We start from the raw sequence: 18,135 nt of genomic DNA, 5'->3' as shown, positions 1-18,135 counted from the left end.
GGGCCGCCCCACGCGCGGCGCCGCGTGGCCAGCGCCGCCAGCAGCGCCCCGTTGCTCAGCGCCGCCAGGACGCAGGTGACGGCCAGGAAGGCGGGCGCCGCGCGCTGGAACGTGGCGCAGTAGTAGTTGTGGCAGGGCTCCGCCTCGGTGTAGTCCGCGGTGCTGCCGTAGCTGTCGCTGTAGTTGTAGGAGAAGCTTTCCATGAGGTCGGAGAAATTCAGGGCCACCTCGCCGCCCTGCACGCTGGAGCTCTGTGGAGGAGACGAGGCGGCGTCGCCACCGGGCGCGTTTTGCCGTCCCCTCCGTTCCGAGTGCCCCGCGGCCACGGGCGCTCGCCGGGAGCCGTCGCGCCGAGGGCAGCGTGTTGGTTATCAGCGAGAGCCACGGGCCCTGGGAGCGGCCGCGCGGGGCTGGCCGTGGGTGATACCCGGGCGCTGGCTCTGCCGCGGGCACCGCGGCACGGCCCCTTTGCCACGGTGCCCTGCCGTGCCCTGAGCCCCTGGGCAAACGTGGGGCTGACGCGGGAGGCGACCTGTTCTCCAGTGTGCCGCAGCCCATTCCAGGGGCTTCCGAGCACCGAGAGCAGGCGGGACTCTGCGAACGGCGAACTGGGGTGGCAGGAGAGAGAGGGGCAGCCGAAGGAGGGAGCAGGGCGGCAGGAAAACTGGAAACCTCGTCGAGGAGGGAGGTTTCCCTAAGAGAACCCCCTCCGGATGCCCCCATAGTGGGACGGGTCTGGGAAGCAAGCAGCTTCCCAGCGGGATGGGGAGGAGCGGGAGCAGGGCGCAAGGGGCGCACTCACCACGGGGATGCAGTTGCCCATGATGACAACAGGGGCGAGCGGTGCCGCGGCCGCTCCGGCGCCGTCCCGGCGCTCCGCCGCAGCCCGTGCCGCGTGGCGGCTCCGCGGGCGCTCCGGCGGCACGGGGCACCCAGCGACTGCGCCAGCGAGATAAGAGGCGGCTTTTTAACAACAAGCTGCTCGCCCTGGGCTTCCCCTTCGCCACGGAGCGAAGGAAACGGATGGGCTGCCAGGGACAACTGGAAAATCCACACCTAAGGTCTTCTTGGGCAGGAAGCAATCATTTCTTGGCAGAACAGCCCAAATTCATTAGGAATTTTATTTACAGCTATCCATAGAGAGACTCAAATTCCCGGTCTTGATGGCAGCCGCGTGTGGAGGCCTGACCTGCTCCTTGCTGGAATGCTGGAGGATCAGGGATGAGGAGCGCAGGGAGCGCTCTGCCCCCAAGCTGGTGCTGCTGGAAATGGGTCTTGCAAGAGGTGGATGAAATATGAAGGTCAGGGGGAGCTGGACACGGAGCAGCTTCCCTGGGCTCAGGCCAGGGCTTTGCAGGAAGGTGGCGGGCAGGAGGAAGCGGGAGAGCGGGAGCCGGGAAGGAAGGCGCGGAGCAGCTCAGGCCCCGGCTGCGTTCCAGCTCGGGCAGCACAAGCCACTCATCCGACACGGAAAAACGCAGCGTTTCTCCGGGATCCTGCAGCCCTGCGCTGACCTGCGCTGTCCTGTCGCTCGTCCCCGCGTGTCTCTGCTCCGGGCTCGCTCTGGAAGTGCTTGATAACCGCACGGCAGCCAAGTGAATTATTTAGCGCCTCTGTTCTTTAATAACCAAATTACGCGTTTTTTGATTAAGAGAGCCCACTAAATAATTCACTGCTTTGCATTTCTCTGTTTGACTGACTGTTACAGTGAATTACCCAAAGAAAGAGCAAGCAGATCTGCTTGTCAGGGGCTAAATTATTAATTCTCACATCTCTATGTATTTTTTCAGGGTTTTTATCATGTGCAATATACGAGCCACTAAAAAGCAAGCTGGGCAAACAATGCTCGTGGCTCAGCCGCCTCCCTTGGCTCTATCCTTCTTCAAGGGGATTTTTCAGGGATTGCAGCAAACTCAGCGCAGGGATGGCATCCTGCCTGGGCGCTCCCGGCTCGGTGCGTTGGGGACACTGAAGATCCTAAAACCTCGTCCTGTCCTGGCTCGTGTCCATGCTGGGGGGCATCCATCCATGGGCACTCAGGATTTTCCTGGGGTTTCCAGAGCCCAGCTTTGCTCCCTGCTGGAGCTGCAGGCTCTGGAAAACTAGGATGGGGATGGAGGGGTCAGAGCTGTGGGGCCAAGGAGATGACTGGGTTCTGTGGGTCGTAGTGGGAGATGGGGGGCACAAAGGGCTCATTTGGGGGTCTGGGATGAAGATCTGGGGGGTGTGGGATGGCTGTGGGTTCACTGAGGGGTTGGGAAGCGGTTGGGGGCTCACGTGGGGCTCCGGGATGAGGGTCAGGTCTGAGGAGCCGGGGGTCAGGGCTTGGCATCCAGGCCGGGGGGTCCCAAGGACGGGGCCCTGGGGTGAGGGGCTGGGGGTCCAGGCTGGCGCTGAGGGGATCAGGACCCCCGTGCAGCGGGGGCTCTCGGCACTGGCCTGAGGTGACTCTGTGTCTCGAGGGACGCCGCGGTGGCGCTGGCGGTGGCAAGGTGTGCCACCCTCTCGGTGCTCCTGGTCCTGCTCTGTTCGTCTCGGCTTTGCCAACGTCTGGGCCAAGGGTAACGGATTTGCTGCTTTTGATGTCACGCTGAGGCGGGGGACGCAGCAGGAAATAAAAATTACCTCTTTGCGTAGGGAAAGGACGCGCAGCGTAAATGAAGCACCCCATGTTCCTCATCCAAGGGTTGAGCTGTGTCCATACACGGGTTGAGTTGTGTCTATCCATGGGTTGAATCGTGTCCATCCATGTGCCAACCTGTGTCCAGCCACGGGCTGAGCTGTCCCCATTTTGGGCTGAGGCCATGTCCATCCATGGGCCGATCTGTGTCCATCCATGGGCCGATCCGTGTCCACCCACGGGCTGTGTTCCCCTCTTGGGCTGAGGCCATGTCCATCCATGGGCCGATCCGTGTCCATCCACGGGCTGTGTCCCCCTCTTGGGCTGAGCCCATGTCCATCCATGGGTTGAACCATGTCCATCCATGGGCCGATCCGTGTCCATCCACGGGCTGTGTCCCCCTCTTGGGCTGAGCCCATGTCCATCCACAGGCCCAGCTGCTTCCCTCCACGGGCCGAGCCGTGTCCCTCCCGGGCTGTGTCCTGGGACGGGCCGTGTCCATCCCCGCGTTCAGCTCTGCCTCCCTCCTCCTGCCCGGGACCCCCTTCCCCGCGGCCTCCGCGCCCCCCTCGCCCTGCGCCCACGTCCCTCCCGTGCGCCCGGCACAGCGCGGAGGAGCCCGGCCGGGCGCCGCCACGAGGCCCAGCTCCCAGACACCCGCTTTTGGGCACAACACAACCCCGTTGGCTACGTACCAAGGCGAGGCGTCCGGGGAGCACAGGGTGCTGCAGAGCAGCCAGCCCACGGGCGCGCGGCGGGCATACACGGGCGCGCGGGACGCCGCGCCGGGGACCGCGCCGGGCGAGCTGGCGCGGCGGGCACGCGGAGGCAACGAGAGCAGGCCGAGAACGTGTGTAATCCAGATATATTTAGAGGATTATTTTCCGAGATTAGCACAGGATATTAGAAAGGTTATAAAGTAACACCGACGTTCGTTGTCTCCCCTTATGTACATACAAGAACACAGCACAACAACACGGACCGTCCTCTGCCCTGCCCCGCTGCCCACCCCTCGGCGTGTCCGGAGCTCCGTACAAATATGGCTTTCGTGGTCTATTGAGAGTTCAGTGCCGGCCGGGAAGCGTCCAGAGCCTCTCTGCCCTGTGCCCAGGGCAGGGTCCCGGGGGACGCCCATGTCGGTGCCGCCCGGGGAGCTGCTGCTGGGTTGAACCTCCTGCTCCCCTCAGTGCTGGGGCCAGTCCTGCCATCCCTGCCAAGCCCATCCCCGGCCCGCTGCTCCTCTCCAGGGGTGGCTGCTCCATCCCTTGCTGAGGAGCGGCTTTCTCGAGTGGTTCTGCTGTGTCTGTGCCCAGAGATGCCCCCCAGGTCCCCACACTGGGGCCTGGGCACAGCGGGGCGCGGAGATGATGCGACCAGAGCGTGGAGCGTCGTCCTGCCAAGCAGCAGCCCTGAGCCCCGTGCCCGCAGCAAGCAGAGGTGAAGGGGGACAGATGCACATGAGGGGTGCTCAGGGGGAGGGCGAAGCAGCAATTAAAACGCCTGGCCACAAAACGTGCCCAACGCGGGTCGCCGCCTTGCTGGAGAACTTGGTTCTCCAGCCAGGAGTCCCTCCAGGACTTGCCTTGGGCATCCTGACCACGGGGGCTCACCCCGCTGGGACGGACCTGGTGGGCACCAGGCTGCAGCTCTCCTGGGGACCCGCCTGGCAGCAGGGCCCTTTGGTCCCAAGTGGCCGCCCCGGTTTTACGAGGCAGCTTGTGCCCTCAAGCACCCTGGTGACGCAGTGACACTGCTCGGCGCTCCCGGGGGCTCACAGAGCTCTCTCCTCGACGTCCCCTCCCCGCTGCAACAGCGCGTCCCTCATGTCATCACACAGGTGACACCGCGTGTCCCATCACCTCCGCACGCTGCCGACGCAGCGCACACCTCCACCAGCTCACAGCAGGGACGTGACACGGCCCCTCAGCTCCCCATGCCCACAACGCGGTCCTCCAGCCACGCCAAGGACACGATGGACATTCCCTCTGGTGACAAAGCGTGTCCTGCCTCCTCCTCACACGTGTGACATGGTGGAAACCGCCGCCAGCAGCAGCAACGTGCTTGTCCTGCCACTCCCCACGCTTTGTGTAGCGCACCCATCATCTCCCCTATAGGCACCCTGTTGCGTTCCCCTCACACAGGCCTCCCCTGCGCCCACCCTAGTGACCTGCTGCATCTCCTCACCCCCCTATACCAGTCACCCAGTGCACCCGCCCGTCCGCCACACTCGTGACACATGGCGCCCCATGTTTCTGACCCGGGGTCTCCACTGAAGCTTGCTGAGATGCCGTCTCCACGTCTCTTCCTCACCGCACGACGCAGCCCATCGCCCCACGACAACCACGAGACGCGGTTGACATCAGACCCTTCGCTGCCACACGTCTCCACGACCTCTCCTTCCACGCAGTTCCTCGCAGCACAGCGCAGCCCTCGACACTTCCCAGCTGCATCCAGACCCTGCGTCACCACCCTAGGGTGCTCCCTACCCTACCCCCTGCTGTGTCCCGTCGCTCCGCAGGCTTGAACAACGTCATTAATTCTAAACAAAAGTCACTATTCTGTTATTTGGTACCGCAGTGGATCCTGTCACTGCTTCCTAGACAACATTTTTGCATCCTAACTCCTACGCTGTGAGGATTGAGCCCATCACCTCCTAGCCTGGTGGCGTGGTGAAGCCACCCCACGTCTGCACGCAGGCCCCCGGGTATCCCAGCACTGCTCACACTTGCAGCACGGGGTATCCCAGCACACCGAATGCCAAACACAGGCTGCATCCCACCATCACCCACCCATGCACAGTCTGGCCGTGACACGGTTATGGTATGGTCATCATTTCCACGCTCACAGCAGTGTGTCCCATCCTTAAGCTGGTGACACAGTGAATCCCAGTGCTCCTCAGGTGCCCAACGCGGTGCATGCCATCACCCCAACACACAACACGCTGGAACCCACCATGCCCTGCCGCTCACGACCTTGTTTAGCTGTTCTTCACTCATGACGTGATGTACTCATCATCCCAAAACACTCAAGGCGTGATGGATGCCATCGCCTCATGGGCTCACAGAATGGTGCAGCCCACACCTTGTTCTTGAGAATCATGATGGGATCATGACATAGCCATGGCTTCATACATGTTCATGTTCTCATACACACATGCAACACGGGTTGTCCACAACACTTGCAACGTGTTTCTTTCCACTCCCCGCTCCCAGGAGCGGCAGGACGTACCCTCACACGTGACACCGTGTTGACCATCAGCCCTCGCGCCCCGTGACGTACCCCATCGCTGCCTCACGGTCATGAGACGGTGTCTCCATCAGCACCCCAACCTCACGACATGGAGTATCCATAGCTCCTCGCACCTGTGACCTTATGTATCTGTAACCCCTCATATACTCATAATGCAGGGTCTCTACCACCCTCACACCCATGACACATCTACCACTCCCTTGCATCTACAGAAGCCCTTTCGTTCTCGCTCCCACGTGCAGTTTCTGCGTCCTGTGCCTCCTCTCACCACTTCTTGGTGTCTGCGGTGTCTGCTCTTGTGGTTCAACCCTGCCTTGGGCCTCTGCTGCAAGGGAGGGCACCCACTGCCCATGCTGGGTGCTCCCCACCCCATGGGGACTGAGCCCCACTGAAGAGAGCAGGAGGTTTCCTCTTGTGTTTCCAGGGACTTCTCCTAGGATATGGGATCTGCCTGAAGGCCAAGCCTGATTTCTCTTTCTAGGAGAAGGAGGCAGCTCAAGGTTGTTCCTGGTGCTTGGAAACGCTGATGATACCTATGTCAGAACTCAAGAGAACAAGGAAGACAGTTTTTCAGGACTGCTGGAGCCAGAAGACTGAAAAGCCCGTGTGGAAAAGCCCGTAGCATATTGCTCTGATGGGCACAACTACACTTTCTAACCTTAGATATCTGGGTCCCTTTCTTTTTTTCGGGAAGATGGAACCAGTTCCTCCTCTCCTTTGCAGACCCTCAGCAAAGGAGGGTGGTTTTGCAACCATCTACACAATGTAGACTCACAATGAGATTCGACTGTACTTGAAAACACATCCTTACATTTTTTATTTTAAGCAAGTACGTCTATAGAATAGTGGATGTGAAAGAGCTTCAGAGCAGCATCAGGTCACACGTGCTCAGGGGTGCAGTGAAACAGTTAACAGCATCAACATTTGCAGTGTTATCTCTCACAGCAATGTTAGTATCCCTTGAAATGAGCTCGGAGCTGCTGCCCTGGACTCTCTGCAGACCCAGGCAGGGCCACAGGGGTGGTGTGCTGACTGTGCAAGCCTTCCTGCATGAGCAACTCTTCCAAAAATGAGAATATAAAGGAGCACAGCTGGGAGATGGCTCTGCCTGTCCTCCTCTCCTGCCTTTTCCCCTGCCTTTTGGGACACTGCGCTCAGGAAGGGCTGCGTCAAGGCTAATGTCCTCCTGCAGAGAGCTGTGAAGGGAGGAACAAAATGGGGAAAAGGACAGGTTTTCTTCATCAGATGTGGCAAGAACTTTGTGCACTTCTTTCTCAAGGTGTGTGATCTCTTGTGGCCTCTGTGCTCCTGACGGACAGTTTAGCTGTGGTCAATCTAGTCACATCTGTACACATGAGACAAATGCTACCACGCCATTCATTGATGCCCCCCAAAACCGTGGCTGTGCCCAAGCCCCTCCTCACGTCTGCCTGGCCCCAGGGCCCCCTGCACCCCACCTTTTGCTTCCCAGTGCCAGCCCTGTGCTTTGCAGCCCCATTACCCTCCTCCTAGCACCTGGGAAGGCTTCCTGGCGTCGTCTTCTCTCTGCCAAGTTCATGGATCCGTGCCTGCTCCCACAGACGTAGGGTTGGGGTGAGGAAAGGGCTCCCTGGGACGTGTTGGAGAGGTCAGAAAAAGCTTCTGGCTTTTGTCTGACCTGGAAGAGATACGTTTTTTTTTCTGCATGGAGGCCCCCACCCAGATAGGAAGCAGGACTTCCCACCGAGCCCCCCCAGAGACCCCGAAACTATAAAGACACTAAATGGGGGGATATAGACGGCTGTCGGCTACAGCCCTTGGAGCCAGGAGGAAAACAGCCTTTTCCCAAGAGGAACTCACCGGGACCGAGGGGAGGTCTCTGCGGTGGCGTGGGTCACCCCCAATGCTGCTCGTGACCCTGGACCGTGAGCACAGCCACCCAGCTGCCCGTCTGATGCACAGCTGGATCCCCCCTGCCCCCAGGCCGGGTCTAGCTCTGCCCTGGGCCGAGCCGCGTGTCCCTCGGCAGGGCCTGGGCTCCTCAGCATCATCCCTGGCAGAGGGCCGCGAGGGAAAGGGAGGCAGACAGGTCCAAGGAACAGACCCTGCTCGAGCCTCTCTGCAGGTCTCTTCCCAGCCAACAGAAATTCCAGGCCTCGTATCATCCTGGGCTGGTAGGACCATGTTGCTTCCAGCTCCCATTGCAGCTATTCCTGCGGTTTAAACCACCCTTTTCCAAAGGCTCCTTGGGGCCCCAGAGCTGGACCCAGGGAATGGGGGAGTCCCGATGGCCGCAGGCCTGTGAGATCTCCTGGCTCTGCCCTGTGTTCCCGGGGCAGGCGGCCTCCTGCACTGAACATCTCAATAGATGGTTCAATTGACGTTTCCAATCTGAGAATTTGCAGCTTGGGGTTTTCTTCGCGTTTGCCCCCAAGCCCCTGACCCCCCCCGGCTCCCGCGGGGGTGGCAATGGGGAGCTGCAGGTGCCCAGCAGCTCCCAGGCTCTCCGGGGGCCTCAGCGGTTCCCACCCTGGAAACTCACCCCTCTTCACGCATCTACCACGCGAGGACAGTTCTCCTCCCAAATGGACATTGTTTGACAAGAACCACCAAGGATAAAATCAGTGCAGGGTCCCGGGGTCCCCCCCGTGCTCGCCCCGAGGCGAAGCGCGCTGAGCCCTCAAAGGCAGGGATGCTGCCCATCAGCACCCCGCTGATGGGGTGCTCGGCACCCCCTGTCCCCTGCCCATTGGCAGTGCCATGAATTCGGCTCGGGGAGTCGTGCAGCAGCCCAGCCTGGCAGGCAGTGACGGGGACGCGGGTCCCAGCTCTCAGTGGGAGGCGCAAGGTGAGCGCTGCTGACAGAGAGGCCACCCGGGTGTCTGGAGCTTCTGCCAGAGCCCGGAGCTGATTTTATCCTTGGATGTGAAAGAAACCAAAATGGAGAGAAACAAAGGGAAGAGCTACATCGACCCCAGCCCAACATCCCAACCAAGGGCCCAAAGCAAAGTGCAGCCACGAAACCAAAGCAAAGGTCCAAAGGAAGAAGGAAAGTCGCTCACTCACTGGTTGGTCTGTGTTTAGTGCGAGCGCCGGTCGCAGGGATGGAGGTGCAAGCAAGCAAACGGGGCCGGGGCTTTCGCTGTTCGTAGTAATAATGTTTTGTACAAGTTCAAGAAGCATCATCATGTCTCAGGCCGGTCGCTCTCTGCTCTCTGTCCCGCCATCCCTCTGTCCGTCTATCTGCCCGTCCTGGGCGTGAGAGAAAATCTGTTGGGTTGAGTTGGGTTTGTGGTCTGGTTTCCATTTGCATTGGGGTTTGTTGGCTCCATTTCTCGCCCTCTCCGACGCCCCTAGATGAAATACTCCTTCTTGTCATCACCGCTGGCTTGGCCGCCCTCTGCGTTGATGATGGCCGTGTCGGCGTCTGGGGCATCATCTGACCCCTTGGCCTCGTGGGTCAGGTAGGTACCTGAGCAGGGAGAGAGTCGTGCCATGTCACTCGCCGATGGCTGTCCCGCGCAAGCAGCTCAAAGCCCGGCTGCCTGCGGGGCCCCAGTGGCAACGCTCAAGGGCTTGCTACAATAGGCACCTCCAGCCCCTGCAAAAACGGAGGCGAGAGGAGAAAAATCCTTTGGATTTGCCCTGAAATGGAAAAGTCACTGGTTTCCCCGGGATGAACCCAGCCCAGGGATCACTCCTCACCTGGGCTGCTCTAAGCCTCTGGAGCGGGAAGAGGAACTTGCCCCAGCTTTGCAGGCAGTTGCGTTACCACCTCCTGCCCTCCCTGCCATCTGGCTTGGCCCTGCTGCTGCCATCTGCCCCTCCCGGCACCCCTGTCCCTGCTCCCCAGCAGCAAACCAAAGAGTTTCTCTGCAACACGCCTGTTTGCCAAGAGCAGATTCCAGGTTTGGGGATGCCTGCAGCAAACTGGTGCCCAGAGCCACGTTCTCCTGCCAAACAGGAGAACATGGGAGCCCTTGGCACGCGGCTCCAGCTCCCGGCTCCCCCAGGAGCGACACGTCCTAGTGCCCACGTGGCAGGCGGCAGATGCAGGCAGCTCTTCTGGGTTCAGAGGGCAGGGCGGGGGGCTCTTACTCACACATCACCTCTGCTGGGTTTTGCCGATGTCTGGATGGGACCGTCTCCCCGTGTCTTACGCATACACCTGCTGGGCGGATGAAAAGTCCAGGGATGGGGAGGTGGAAATGGTGGGTAGGGTAGGAGCAGGAGGAGCGCAGAGGGCTCAGAGGATGGGCGGAGAGGGTGGTGAGAGAAGGGGACATGGGACACGCACACCCCATGGTGCAGAGACAGGGACTGACGGGATGGGCAGTCCTGGGGTTGTAGGAGAGGGAGAGGGGGAAGAGGGAATGCTGTCTCCGCCCGCTGTTGCCTTGTCCTGTCTCCAGGCTCTCACCAGGACATCTCTGTGACGGCACCTCGGAGGGTTCTTTTGGCTTCGTTTGGTTTCTCCAGATACGGGACAGCTCTATGGCAGGCAGGATGGGCAGCCCTTCACAATTGCCCCATGCTGCCCACTCACTTTGGGGAAGGAGTCCAGATCCGAGGCCTGGTGAGACCCATCCAGGATGGGAGCAGCACCATCCTGCGCTGTCTGCCTGCTGTGCCACGGAGGCGGCCGATAGGCAAGGGGGTCTTGGTGATGTGCTACCCCAGAGAGGCTTGCCCGTGCCTTACCTTTGTGTCTGATCAGGTAGTGTCCCAAGACGATGAGGAGGCTAAGCAGGAGAAAGACGATGACAGCCACCACTCCGCCGATGACTGCGTGGTATGCGCCCGAGGTCGATGGCACTGGGCTGGCATCTGCCCATACAGCAGCGGGAGAGAAAAGAGGGGGAGAGAGAGATGCTTATAGGCCCTGCTGCATGTCAGAGGTTGGTGCTCATCCCAAGGATCGGTAAGGACCACAGATGGGAATCTTGGTAGAGTCCAATCTTGCTTGGCTCTGGCATCACGCACGATACCCATCAGCCTGACCCCACTGAAGAAGACAGTTGTAGAGGCAGAGGGCAGGGAGAAAGGCTGAGACGGGAACAGAAAAGGGATGGTGCCCACGGAGGCATCAGAAGAAGCAAGCTGAGGAGCCCGTCTAAAGCTATGGTGAGCAAACCCAGCCTCCCCCAATGCCCTGCTACTTGGGATGTCCCCCAGGGACCAGCACCAGCCAAGCGCTCTGCCACTGTGTATGCAACCCATGGCACCTCTGCCCCAAGCACCCTGCAGACCTGCAGTCCCCACATCTCCTTAGGGATTCCTGCTCAGAGGTCTCCAGCCAGCTCCGATCCTGCTCTGTCTTTTGTGGAGGAGATTTCTGCCCAAGAAGGGGACAGTTTGAGCACATGGCTCTGCCTGAGGAAGTCATGGTTGTGCCAGGCTTCGCTCGCTGTTCCCCTGCATCCTGCCAGTATGAGGGTGACCTGGATGGCAATGTGCTGCACCTCAGGAGGTGCCAGGAGAGCAGTCCTGCCACCATGCCGTGCCCTCTTCCCTTTTCCAAGGTAGAATTCAGACAGTCACATGGGAGTGACTCCAGCCTGCAACAGACAGTCCCAACCAGTCGAGTCCACAGCAGGACCCCGAGTGGGTGACACTTCATGCTTGGGATGTGTGGGTTGGCACCTCGTGGCAATGCTCCCTCTGCAGGGACAGCAGTGCTTGGACCAGGGGGAGATGAACTGCTCAGAGCCAAGCTGGGAAGCTCTGCCTGTGCTGGGAGAGCTTTGTCACAGGCTGGGACTGCAGGGAAAAGCAACCTCGTGTTGAACTGGCTGGAGGTGTTTGGCATCTATTACAGGGACCAAATCCTCCTTCCAGTCACTTCTTGTCCTCTCAGCTCCAGGGTTGAAAAAGGCAGAGAACTGTTTTAGAAGACAAGGTGTTTGTACAGGACAGTGTGGAAAAAAAAATGAAGAACAGAGAAGGCAGCAGGAAAGAGGGATGACGTTTCACACAGACACAGGACATGGTTTGCAACGTGGGGACAACTGCTACAACAACCTGCCAACCAACAGTGCTCCAGCCAAGAGGTTGGCGGTGATGTGACTCCATGGGGGGACCCAGGCTGTAGGTGAGTGCCCTAGGAGAAAAACAGCTCCCTGCTGGCCAGGATGACACTTCTCATGGTGCAAGAGGGATGCAGAAGGGCCTTCCTAACCTTCACATCTCCCGGCAATTATCTGCGTTAATGGGATGGGAGCAGGAGGCAAAGAAGGGTAGGAAGGACCATTGTGCAGCCCATGGTCTCTAGATCTCTTCTGCCATGGAAATGCTGCACACCACCATCCAGAAGCACTGGCCCTGGTGAGAAGGTAGCTGCTGAGTCCTGACATGCCAAGCAGCAGCCAAACTGGATCAGATCCTGGTTTGGCAGCTGGGATTTGGTAAAGGGTCTCTCTGGACCATGGGTTGGGCAGTCATCCTCCTGCCGATCTTCTCCTGATGGCCTAGGGACCAGTGGGTCCATAAAGAGAGAGAAAAGGAGCTTACGGTACCTTGGACAGGAGCTGAAGTGAAGGATGAAGCGGTGGCCATGGTAGCATGAAAGATGGGCTGGGAAGGGCCTGGCGGAGGGGCTGGAGTGGAGTGAACGTGTGGGGTGGGGAGCTGGGAAAGATCTGGGGAGGACAACAAAACAGAGGGACACAAATCAACCTCTCGGAGCAGCCAGCTGGGTGTGACAGAGCCCATCGGAGGAGGCCCCGGCTCCCCACAGCTCCCAGCCTGGCTCCGCTCCTGCACCACGAAGCCCTCCAAGATAAGGAGCAGCCCAGGGGACACCCTGCCTGGGTGACAAGGACAACAAGGCCCGGTCTGTTGGGCACCCGCCTTTCTCAGAGGCTCCTTCCACCACCCCTTCTCAGTCATGTTGAATTCTGCCCTGTCCAGGTGCAAGTTTTGCTCTTGTCCTCTGATAAAACCCACCTAGAAAAGGACTCCTGTCCTCCCTGCTATCTCTTTGAGCTGCTGAGCGGTACCGCGGTTGCCCCCTCCACCAAGAACAGCTCCCGAGCTCCTCCTGTGTGTGATCCCAGGGCTGGCAAGCCTGGAAAGCGTCACCTGGCACAAGGTTCCACCTACACTTTCCTAGGCACGTCCTTAGCACCGCTCTGTCCCTGCTCCCCCTCGTTGCAGACCATGACAGCTGCTGTGGCGGGCAGGCTCAAAGGGGCTCAGCCAGGCTGGGCAGATGCTCCTGTGGTGGTACCCGAGATCTGAGTGTCTCTGGGGGAAAAAGAGGGGGGATTGGAAAACAGGAAGCAGCCCCAGATGTGGAGCTCCTCTTGTCAGGTGCCGTGACAGCAAGTGGGTGGATAACATCAGTGTTTTGGGTGCTGAGTACGCTGGGTGCTGCTGTGCTCAGGGCTGGGTGCAGAGCAGGGATGGGTCTGCGCTGGAGACCACACAGCGGGTGCAAGATGGACCAGAGTTCAGTCCAGCTTGTGGAGGAGCTCCAGCTCACCCAGTGCCCTGAGCCAGGGCTTCCTTGAGTGGAAACTACTGCAGCCAGGGGTGACAAGGGGTGGTGAAGCCCAAGGAGGCTACGAGCAGCATGGGGAGACAGTGGGTGTGAGCGGAAGAAATGACAGGACACTTAAGGGCTGATCCTGGGCAAGCAGACAGGAAAGCGGGGCCATGTGCTGGAGGAATGACTGCTGCCATGCACACTCTTCACTCACAGCGGTGTTTGCAGGTCAAGGATGTTGAATAGCCTGGCACAAGACAGAGGGAAGGGGAAGCAAAAGGGAAAAGGGAACAGCTGGAGCACACAGGACTGTTGGAGTGGACCAAGGCTGATGGAGTGGACAGAGACAGACATAGCAACAGGGCAGACCCAGGAGCAGGTAGGTGGCAAGGGGACAGTGAGGAGGGGACTATATACTGGGGGGGGCAGTGGATGCTGCTCTTTCCCATGCAAGGATGGATGTCAAGCGTGCTGAGCTCTTTTGGGGGTCCAGGGCAGCAAGACAAGCCTGCAGCTCCGGCGCTTCAGGTAGAGCCATTGGGCCTGTCTCAGGAAGCTCGGAAGTGGCTGTCAAGGAATCCTGGGGCTGTTCGGAGCGACCATCAGGAATCCTCTCTAGCTGCATGCTGTGGAGGGCCATGGCGTAGATAATAACACAGAGGCTCCTTCGCCTGTGACCGGCTCAGGTCCCAGAGGCTCCAGCGCAGTCCTGCCTGCAGCCCGTTAATCCCCCGCATGGCAAGCCCTCCCTCGGGCAGTAGGTGATAGGGACCGAGCTCAGCCCGGGCTGCGCTGTGTCCCGGCCTCAACTCTCCCTCCAGCTGCTCTCTGCCTCTCTTGGCCTTGACCAGCAGCCTGGTGGGACCAAATGTCCCCTCCTTATGCTGTGGCACATGCATGGCCAAGGCCGAACACCAGAGCACCCAAAGGGGTGGGTGAAGGCTGGCTCCAGATGGAGACGTGAGCAGCAGGGGAGGACACAGCAAGAGCCGACGCATCTGGAGCAGCTGGGGATACAGCGCCTGGGGATGCTCAGCACCCTGCCCATGAGCAGGGCTGGGACCCCGGCCACGCACATGCCCCGAGCACCCACCCTGCACTGCACACCCTCTCATGCCACAGCCCTCCTGGGCGAGAGGCCACATCCACATGTCCCTCCGTGGGAGAAGCCGTTGGGATGGAGGTGCTGTGCCAGCTGCCAGCTCCTGGCACAAGCTGTGTGATGCAGGGTGCCCCCCCGGCCCCGCTTACCACTGACGTCCAGGTTGTACTTGGCCACGACGCTGCCCATGGAGCTGGTGGCTGTGCAGACGTAGGTGCCGCTGTCGCTCTTGTTGAGGAAGGGGAAGAAGAGGACGCTGTCGGAGCTCAGCTGCAGCGGGGTGTCGCTGCCTTCCTTCTCCCACAGGAACTCCTGGGGGCTGCGGAGCGGGATGCGGGGTGAGGCTCCTTTCCCTCCCCAGACCCTCGGGTTGATGGCTGGGGCAGAGCAGAGCCACTGCCCGAGCAGCAAAGGGGACAGAAAAGGCACGGGAATCTTTAAGCAGGAGGAAGGCACCTGCTTTCCAGATGAGCCAGGGTGGACTCACCCTGCTCTAGTGAGGGGACATGGGCATTTCACCTGCCTTCCACAGGGTGCCTAATTCTGCCTGACATGATGCAAACCCATAGTGCCCTGAGCCCACAATGCCCTCATCCGACCCACATTGCCTTGGTCTCTCCCCACACTGTCCTGTCCCACCCACACCCTCTGCCAGGGCTCTGGGCAGACCTAAGGGGCTGCTTTGGTTCCCTGGCAGAGGGAGGATGGGGCGGCCAGGGCCCAGGCACGCGGGGCTGGAGGGAGCAGGAGGGCCTTACACGGGGTTGCCCTGCCCGTCGCACTGCAGCCGGAGCTTCTCGCCTTCCCGCGGGTACTGGGGATGCGGCTCGATCTTTGCTGTTGGCTTGTCTGCATAGAGAGGAGAGAGACAGCTGGAGGGCAGCCTGCCCCACACCGTGCATCTGCATCCCCAAACCCACCCCCAGAGCGTCTCTGCATCCAGCACGGGAGGCTGCTGGCAGCAGTGTGAATGCACCCATGGGTGCAGGCAGTTCAGCAAGCCTTTGGGATGGAGGGTGAAGGAGGGAGAGATGCCATGTGACAGTGTTGCATCCATGTCCCCCACCCTATGTGTCCCCGCCACGCTCCTGTCCCCCACCAATCCCTGCATCCCACGTACAGTGGACCTGCAGCTTCTGTGTGGTTGACCTCTCTGTGTTCTGCAGGGACTCGTGGTCCACAGTACAGGTCACTTCAGCATCGTTGTCCTCTTTGGTGACACGGAACTCCACCCGACTGCTCACAGTGAAGGTCTTCCCATTAGAGTCTTCTGCCACCTCAGTGCCTTCATCTGTGGGGACAGGAGGAACCGCTGGAGGTGATGGGGATATAGGGCACACTGCCCTGGCAGAACGATGGGGCTGACATGCATGTCAAGCAGGGGACATTCTGTCCCTGTCCTGTGGTTCAAAGAGGCACATGGTCCAGTGCTGGGCACATCCGCAACCCCTGGTGTCCCATTTGCCTCCCAGGTGCTCCTGCCCGCCCCAGTCCTCTGGGCACAGCCCCAGCAGCTTGGGCACCTACCCTTCAGCTCCTTGTTGCCCTTCCTCCACCGGAGCTGGGCTGCAGGCTTGCTGCCAGAGGAGCGGCAGGTCAGCCGGGCTACCTTCTCTTCATCGATGGGCTGCTCGTGGCCAAAGATTTGGGGTTTCTGCGGGACTCCTGGTACAGGAGGCAAGACATACAACAGCCTTTTAGCTCAGCTGTAGGAGATGGTGACACGTTACAGGTCAGGATGCGGAAATGTGGCAGAGATGTACGTGAGGAGGATACCCCACGAGGGACAAAGCAGGGAAGGGGTTGGAGTAGCTGCTTCTTGGGGCTTACCTAGCACGGTGACGAGGGCCTTGGCAGTCCGCACGGGCATGGTGAAGATGGAGCAGGTGTATTCTCCCTCATCGGAGAGCACCACATCGCTGATGCTGATGGTCAGCTCATTTGGTGTGGACTTCTCCAGCTGAATTCTGTTATCTCGCAGGGCTGGAAGAAGAGAGACAGCAGGGTGAGTGGCAGGGACTCAGTGCCACCAGGGCCCTCCACTGGGGCAAGTTTCAACCTAGTAACTTAATAAGCAAGCAGTAGGAAGGTAGATCACCTTCCTGAGGCACCACCTACCCTGGTGGCCCTTCCCTCTGTTCCTACAACCCTTTGGTCTCAAGGTTTGTTCATCTCTCCCGAGACAGCCCTCTTCCATCCCCAGCTCCCTTGCACGTACCTCGTTTCTCCCCAAAGTAGAGGGTCTGCTGGGCAGGGTTGGACCACTGCAGTGAGGAGTCATCAGGATCTTCCACCTGGCACTTGAGTACCACCGTACCGCCAGCCACCACCGTCTCATCCGACGTCGTGGGTTGGCTCTCTGGGCACAGATGGAGAGGTTAATGGGCACCCTGGGCATTGCTGAGTAACAAACGGAAGGGATGAGATGGGGACAGTGGCACCCCCAAAGTCCTCTGGACAAGGAGGAATCTTGTGCTGGGCAAACATAAGGGGCACAGAAGAGGGCACATATGGGCACAAGTCTGGGTTCGTGTGCACGCACACTTGACCCTGCACAGGTCCATTTCTCCCCTCTGTGCTAGGTCCTGAGGCAGGAGATCCTTGCAGGCATCTCCACCTTTGCTTCTGTCATAAGCAGCTTCTGGAAGCAGGTCCCTGTGTCCCTGCTGGCAATGGTGGCTCCAGGGACTCAGGGCTGCAACCAGAAATGTCCAGTGGGGAAGACAGTAAGAGCTCCTCAGACAAGAAAAGCAGCTGGAAGCAGGGTAGGGGACAGCAGTCTCACTGGTGGGGTCACCAAGGGACTGTAGCCATCAAGTGATGCTCGTGAACACCCTATCTACCTGCTCCCCTTTGCTACTCTTCAGTTTAAACTGCACAGCGTCCTTTCAGGGAAGGTAATAACATTCACACACGTTGGGATTGCTCCATCAGTTAATGGACCATGGACTATCCCAGCACACTTGGATTGCACTCGAGGTACATGGCTAGACTGCATTGATCTGGGCCACCATGTACAGCTTAGGGCATCTCTACCACAGCATGAGGTCTGGGAGCAGTGACCACAGCTACGGGGTGTGACGGGAGGTCTACGAGCCACTGCCTGGCCCTTGGCCAGTAGTCCATAAGGTTGGGTCAGCAGTCCAACAAGGTGCTCCATGTGGTGTGGTCAACAGTCCAGACATGACTATGATCTACAGGCTCGGATCTGCAGACTGAGGCACACAGACCACCGACTCACTCTCCATTTCACTGCTTCTCGTTTTTTCATTGCATCCAGGACTTTTATCTTCTCCTGCTCTTTCAGGGATGGGCACAACTCTTCCCCTTCCCGCACTGCATTTCCTCCGCTAAGATGTCACATTTCCCCGAGGCTCCTTGAAGGGCTCCGTGCTGGTGAGGAGCAGCCCAAGGGCACAGAAGAGCACCAAGAGGATCAGATAACCCCATGCCTGCCCCAAGGACAGCTATTTTGGGAAGGCTGACAAGATCCAAGCTGCACCGGGGAGAAAAGGGACATCCTCCCAGCCTAGAGGTTGCACATCCTCCCCATTCAGCTGGGATAAACACCAACCCAACACTGCCTGCATCAACTCCACAGAAAGAGCAAGGAAAGAAGGACACTCCTTTGCATATTTATATGCTGGATAGTTTCATAAACCCTTTTTTAGTTCAAATCGGGCCAGCTCCATAACCTGC

At 59.5% G+C, this 18,135-nt stretch overlaps 1 protein-coding gene across 1 annotated transcript in view; it reads right to left on the bottom strand.

Moving 5' to 3' along the window:
• Positions 1-16,787, bottom strand: part of LOC112950598 (serum amyloid P-component-like) — a 22,592-nt gene extending 5,805 nt beyond the window's left edge. Inside the window, exons 1-6 of the mRNA XM_026043180.1 lie at positions 16,655-16,787; positions 16,267-16,419; positions 15,964-16,101; positions 15,557-15,727; positions 15,195-15,285; positions 14,586-14,755 (exon numbers count right to left, since the gene is read on the bottom strand). Coding sequence (XP_025898965.1) covers positions 14,586-14,755; positions 15,195-15,285; positions 15,557-15,727; positions 15,964-16,101; positions 16,267-16,306 — 610 coding nt within the window. The 5' untranslated portion in view covers positions 16,307-16,419; positions 16,655-16,787. The remainder of the gene's footprint in view (positions 1-14,585; positions 14,756-15,194; positions 15,286-15,556; positions 15,728-15,963; positions 16,102-16,266; positions 16,420-16,654) is intronic.
• Between the last annotated feature and the right edge of the window lie 1,348 nt (positions 16,788-18,135).

The sequence above is a fragment of the Nothoprocta perdicaria genome, unplaced genomic scaffold (genome assembly GCF_003342845.1).
Source record: "Nothoprocta perdicaria isolate Ctin4 unplaced genomic scaffold, notPer1 scaffold_323, whole genome shotgun sequence".
Classification (NCBI taxonomy): Eukaryota; Metazoa; Chordata; class Aves; order Tinamiformes; family Tinamidae; genus Nothoprocta; species Nothoprocta perdicaria.
The sequence above is the reverse complement of the archived record's forward strand: the minus strand, read 5'-3'. Positions and strand labels throughout refer to the sequence as shown.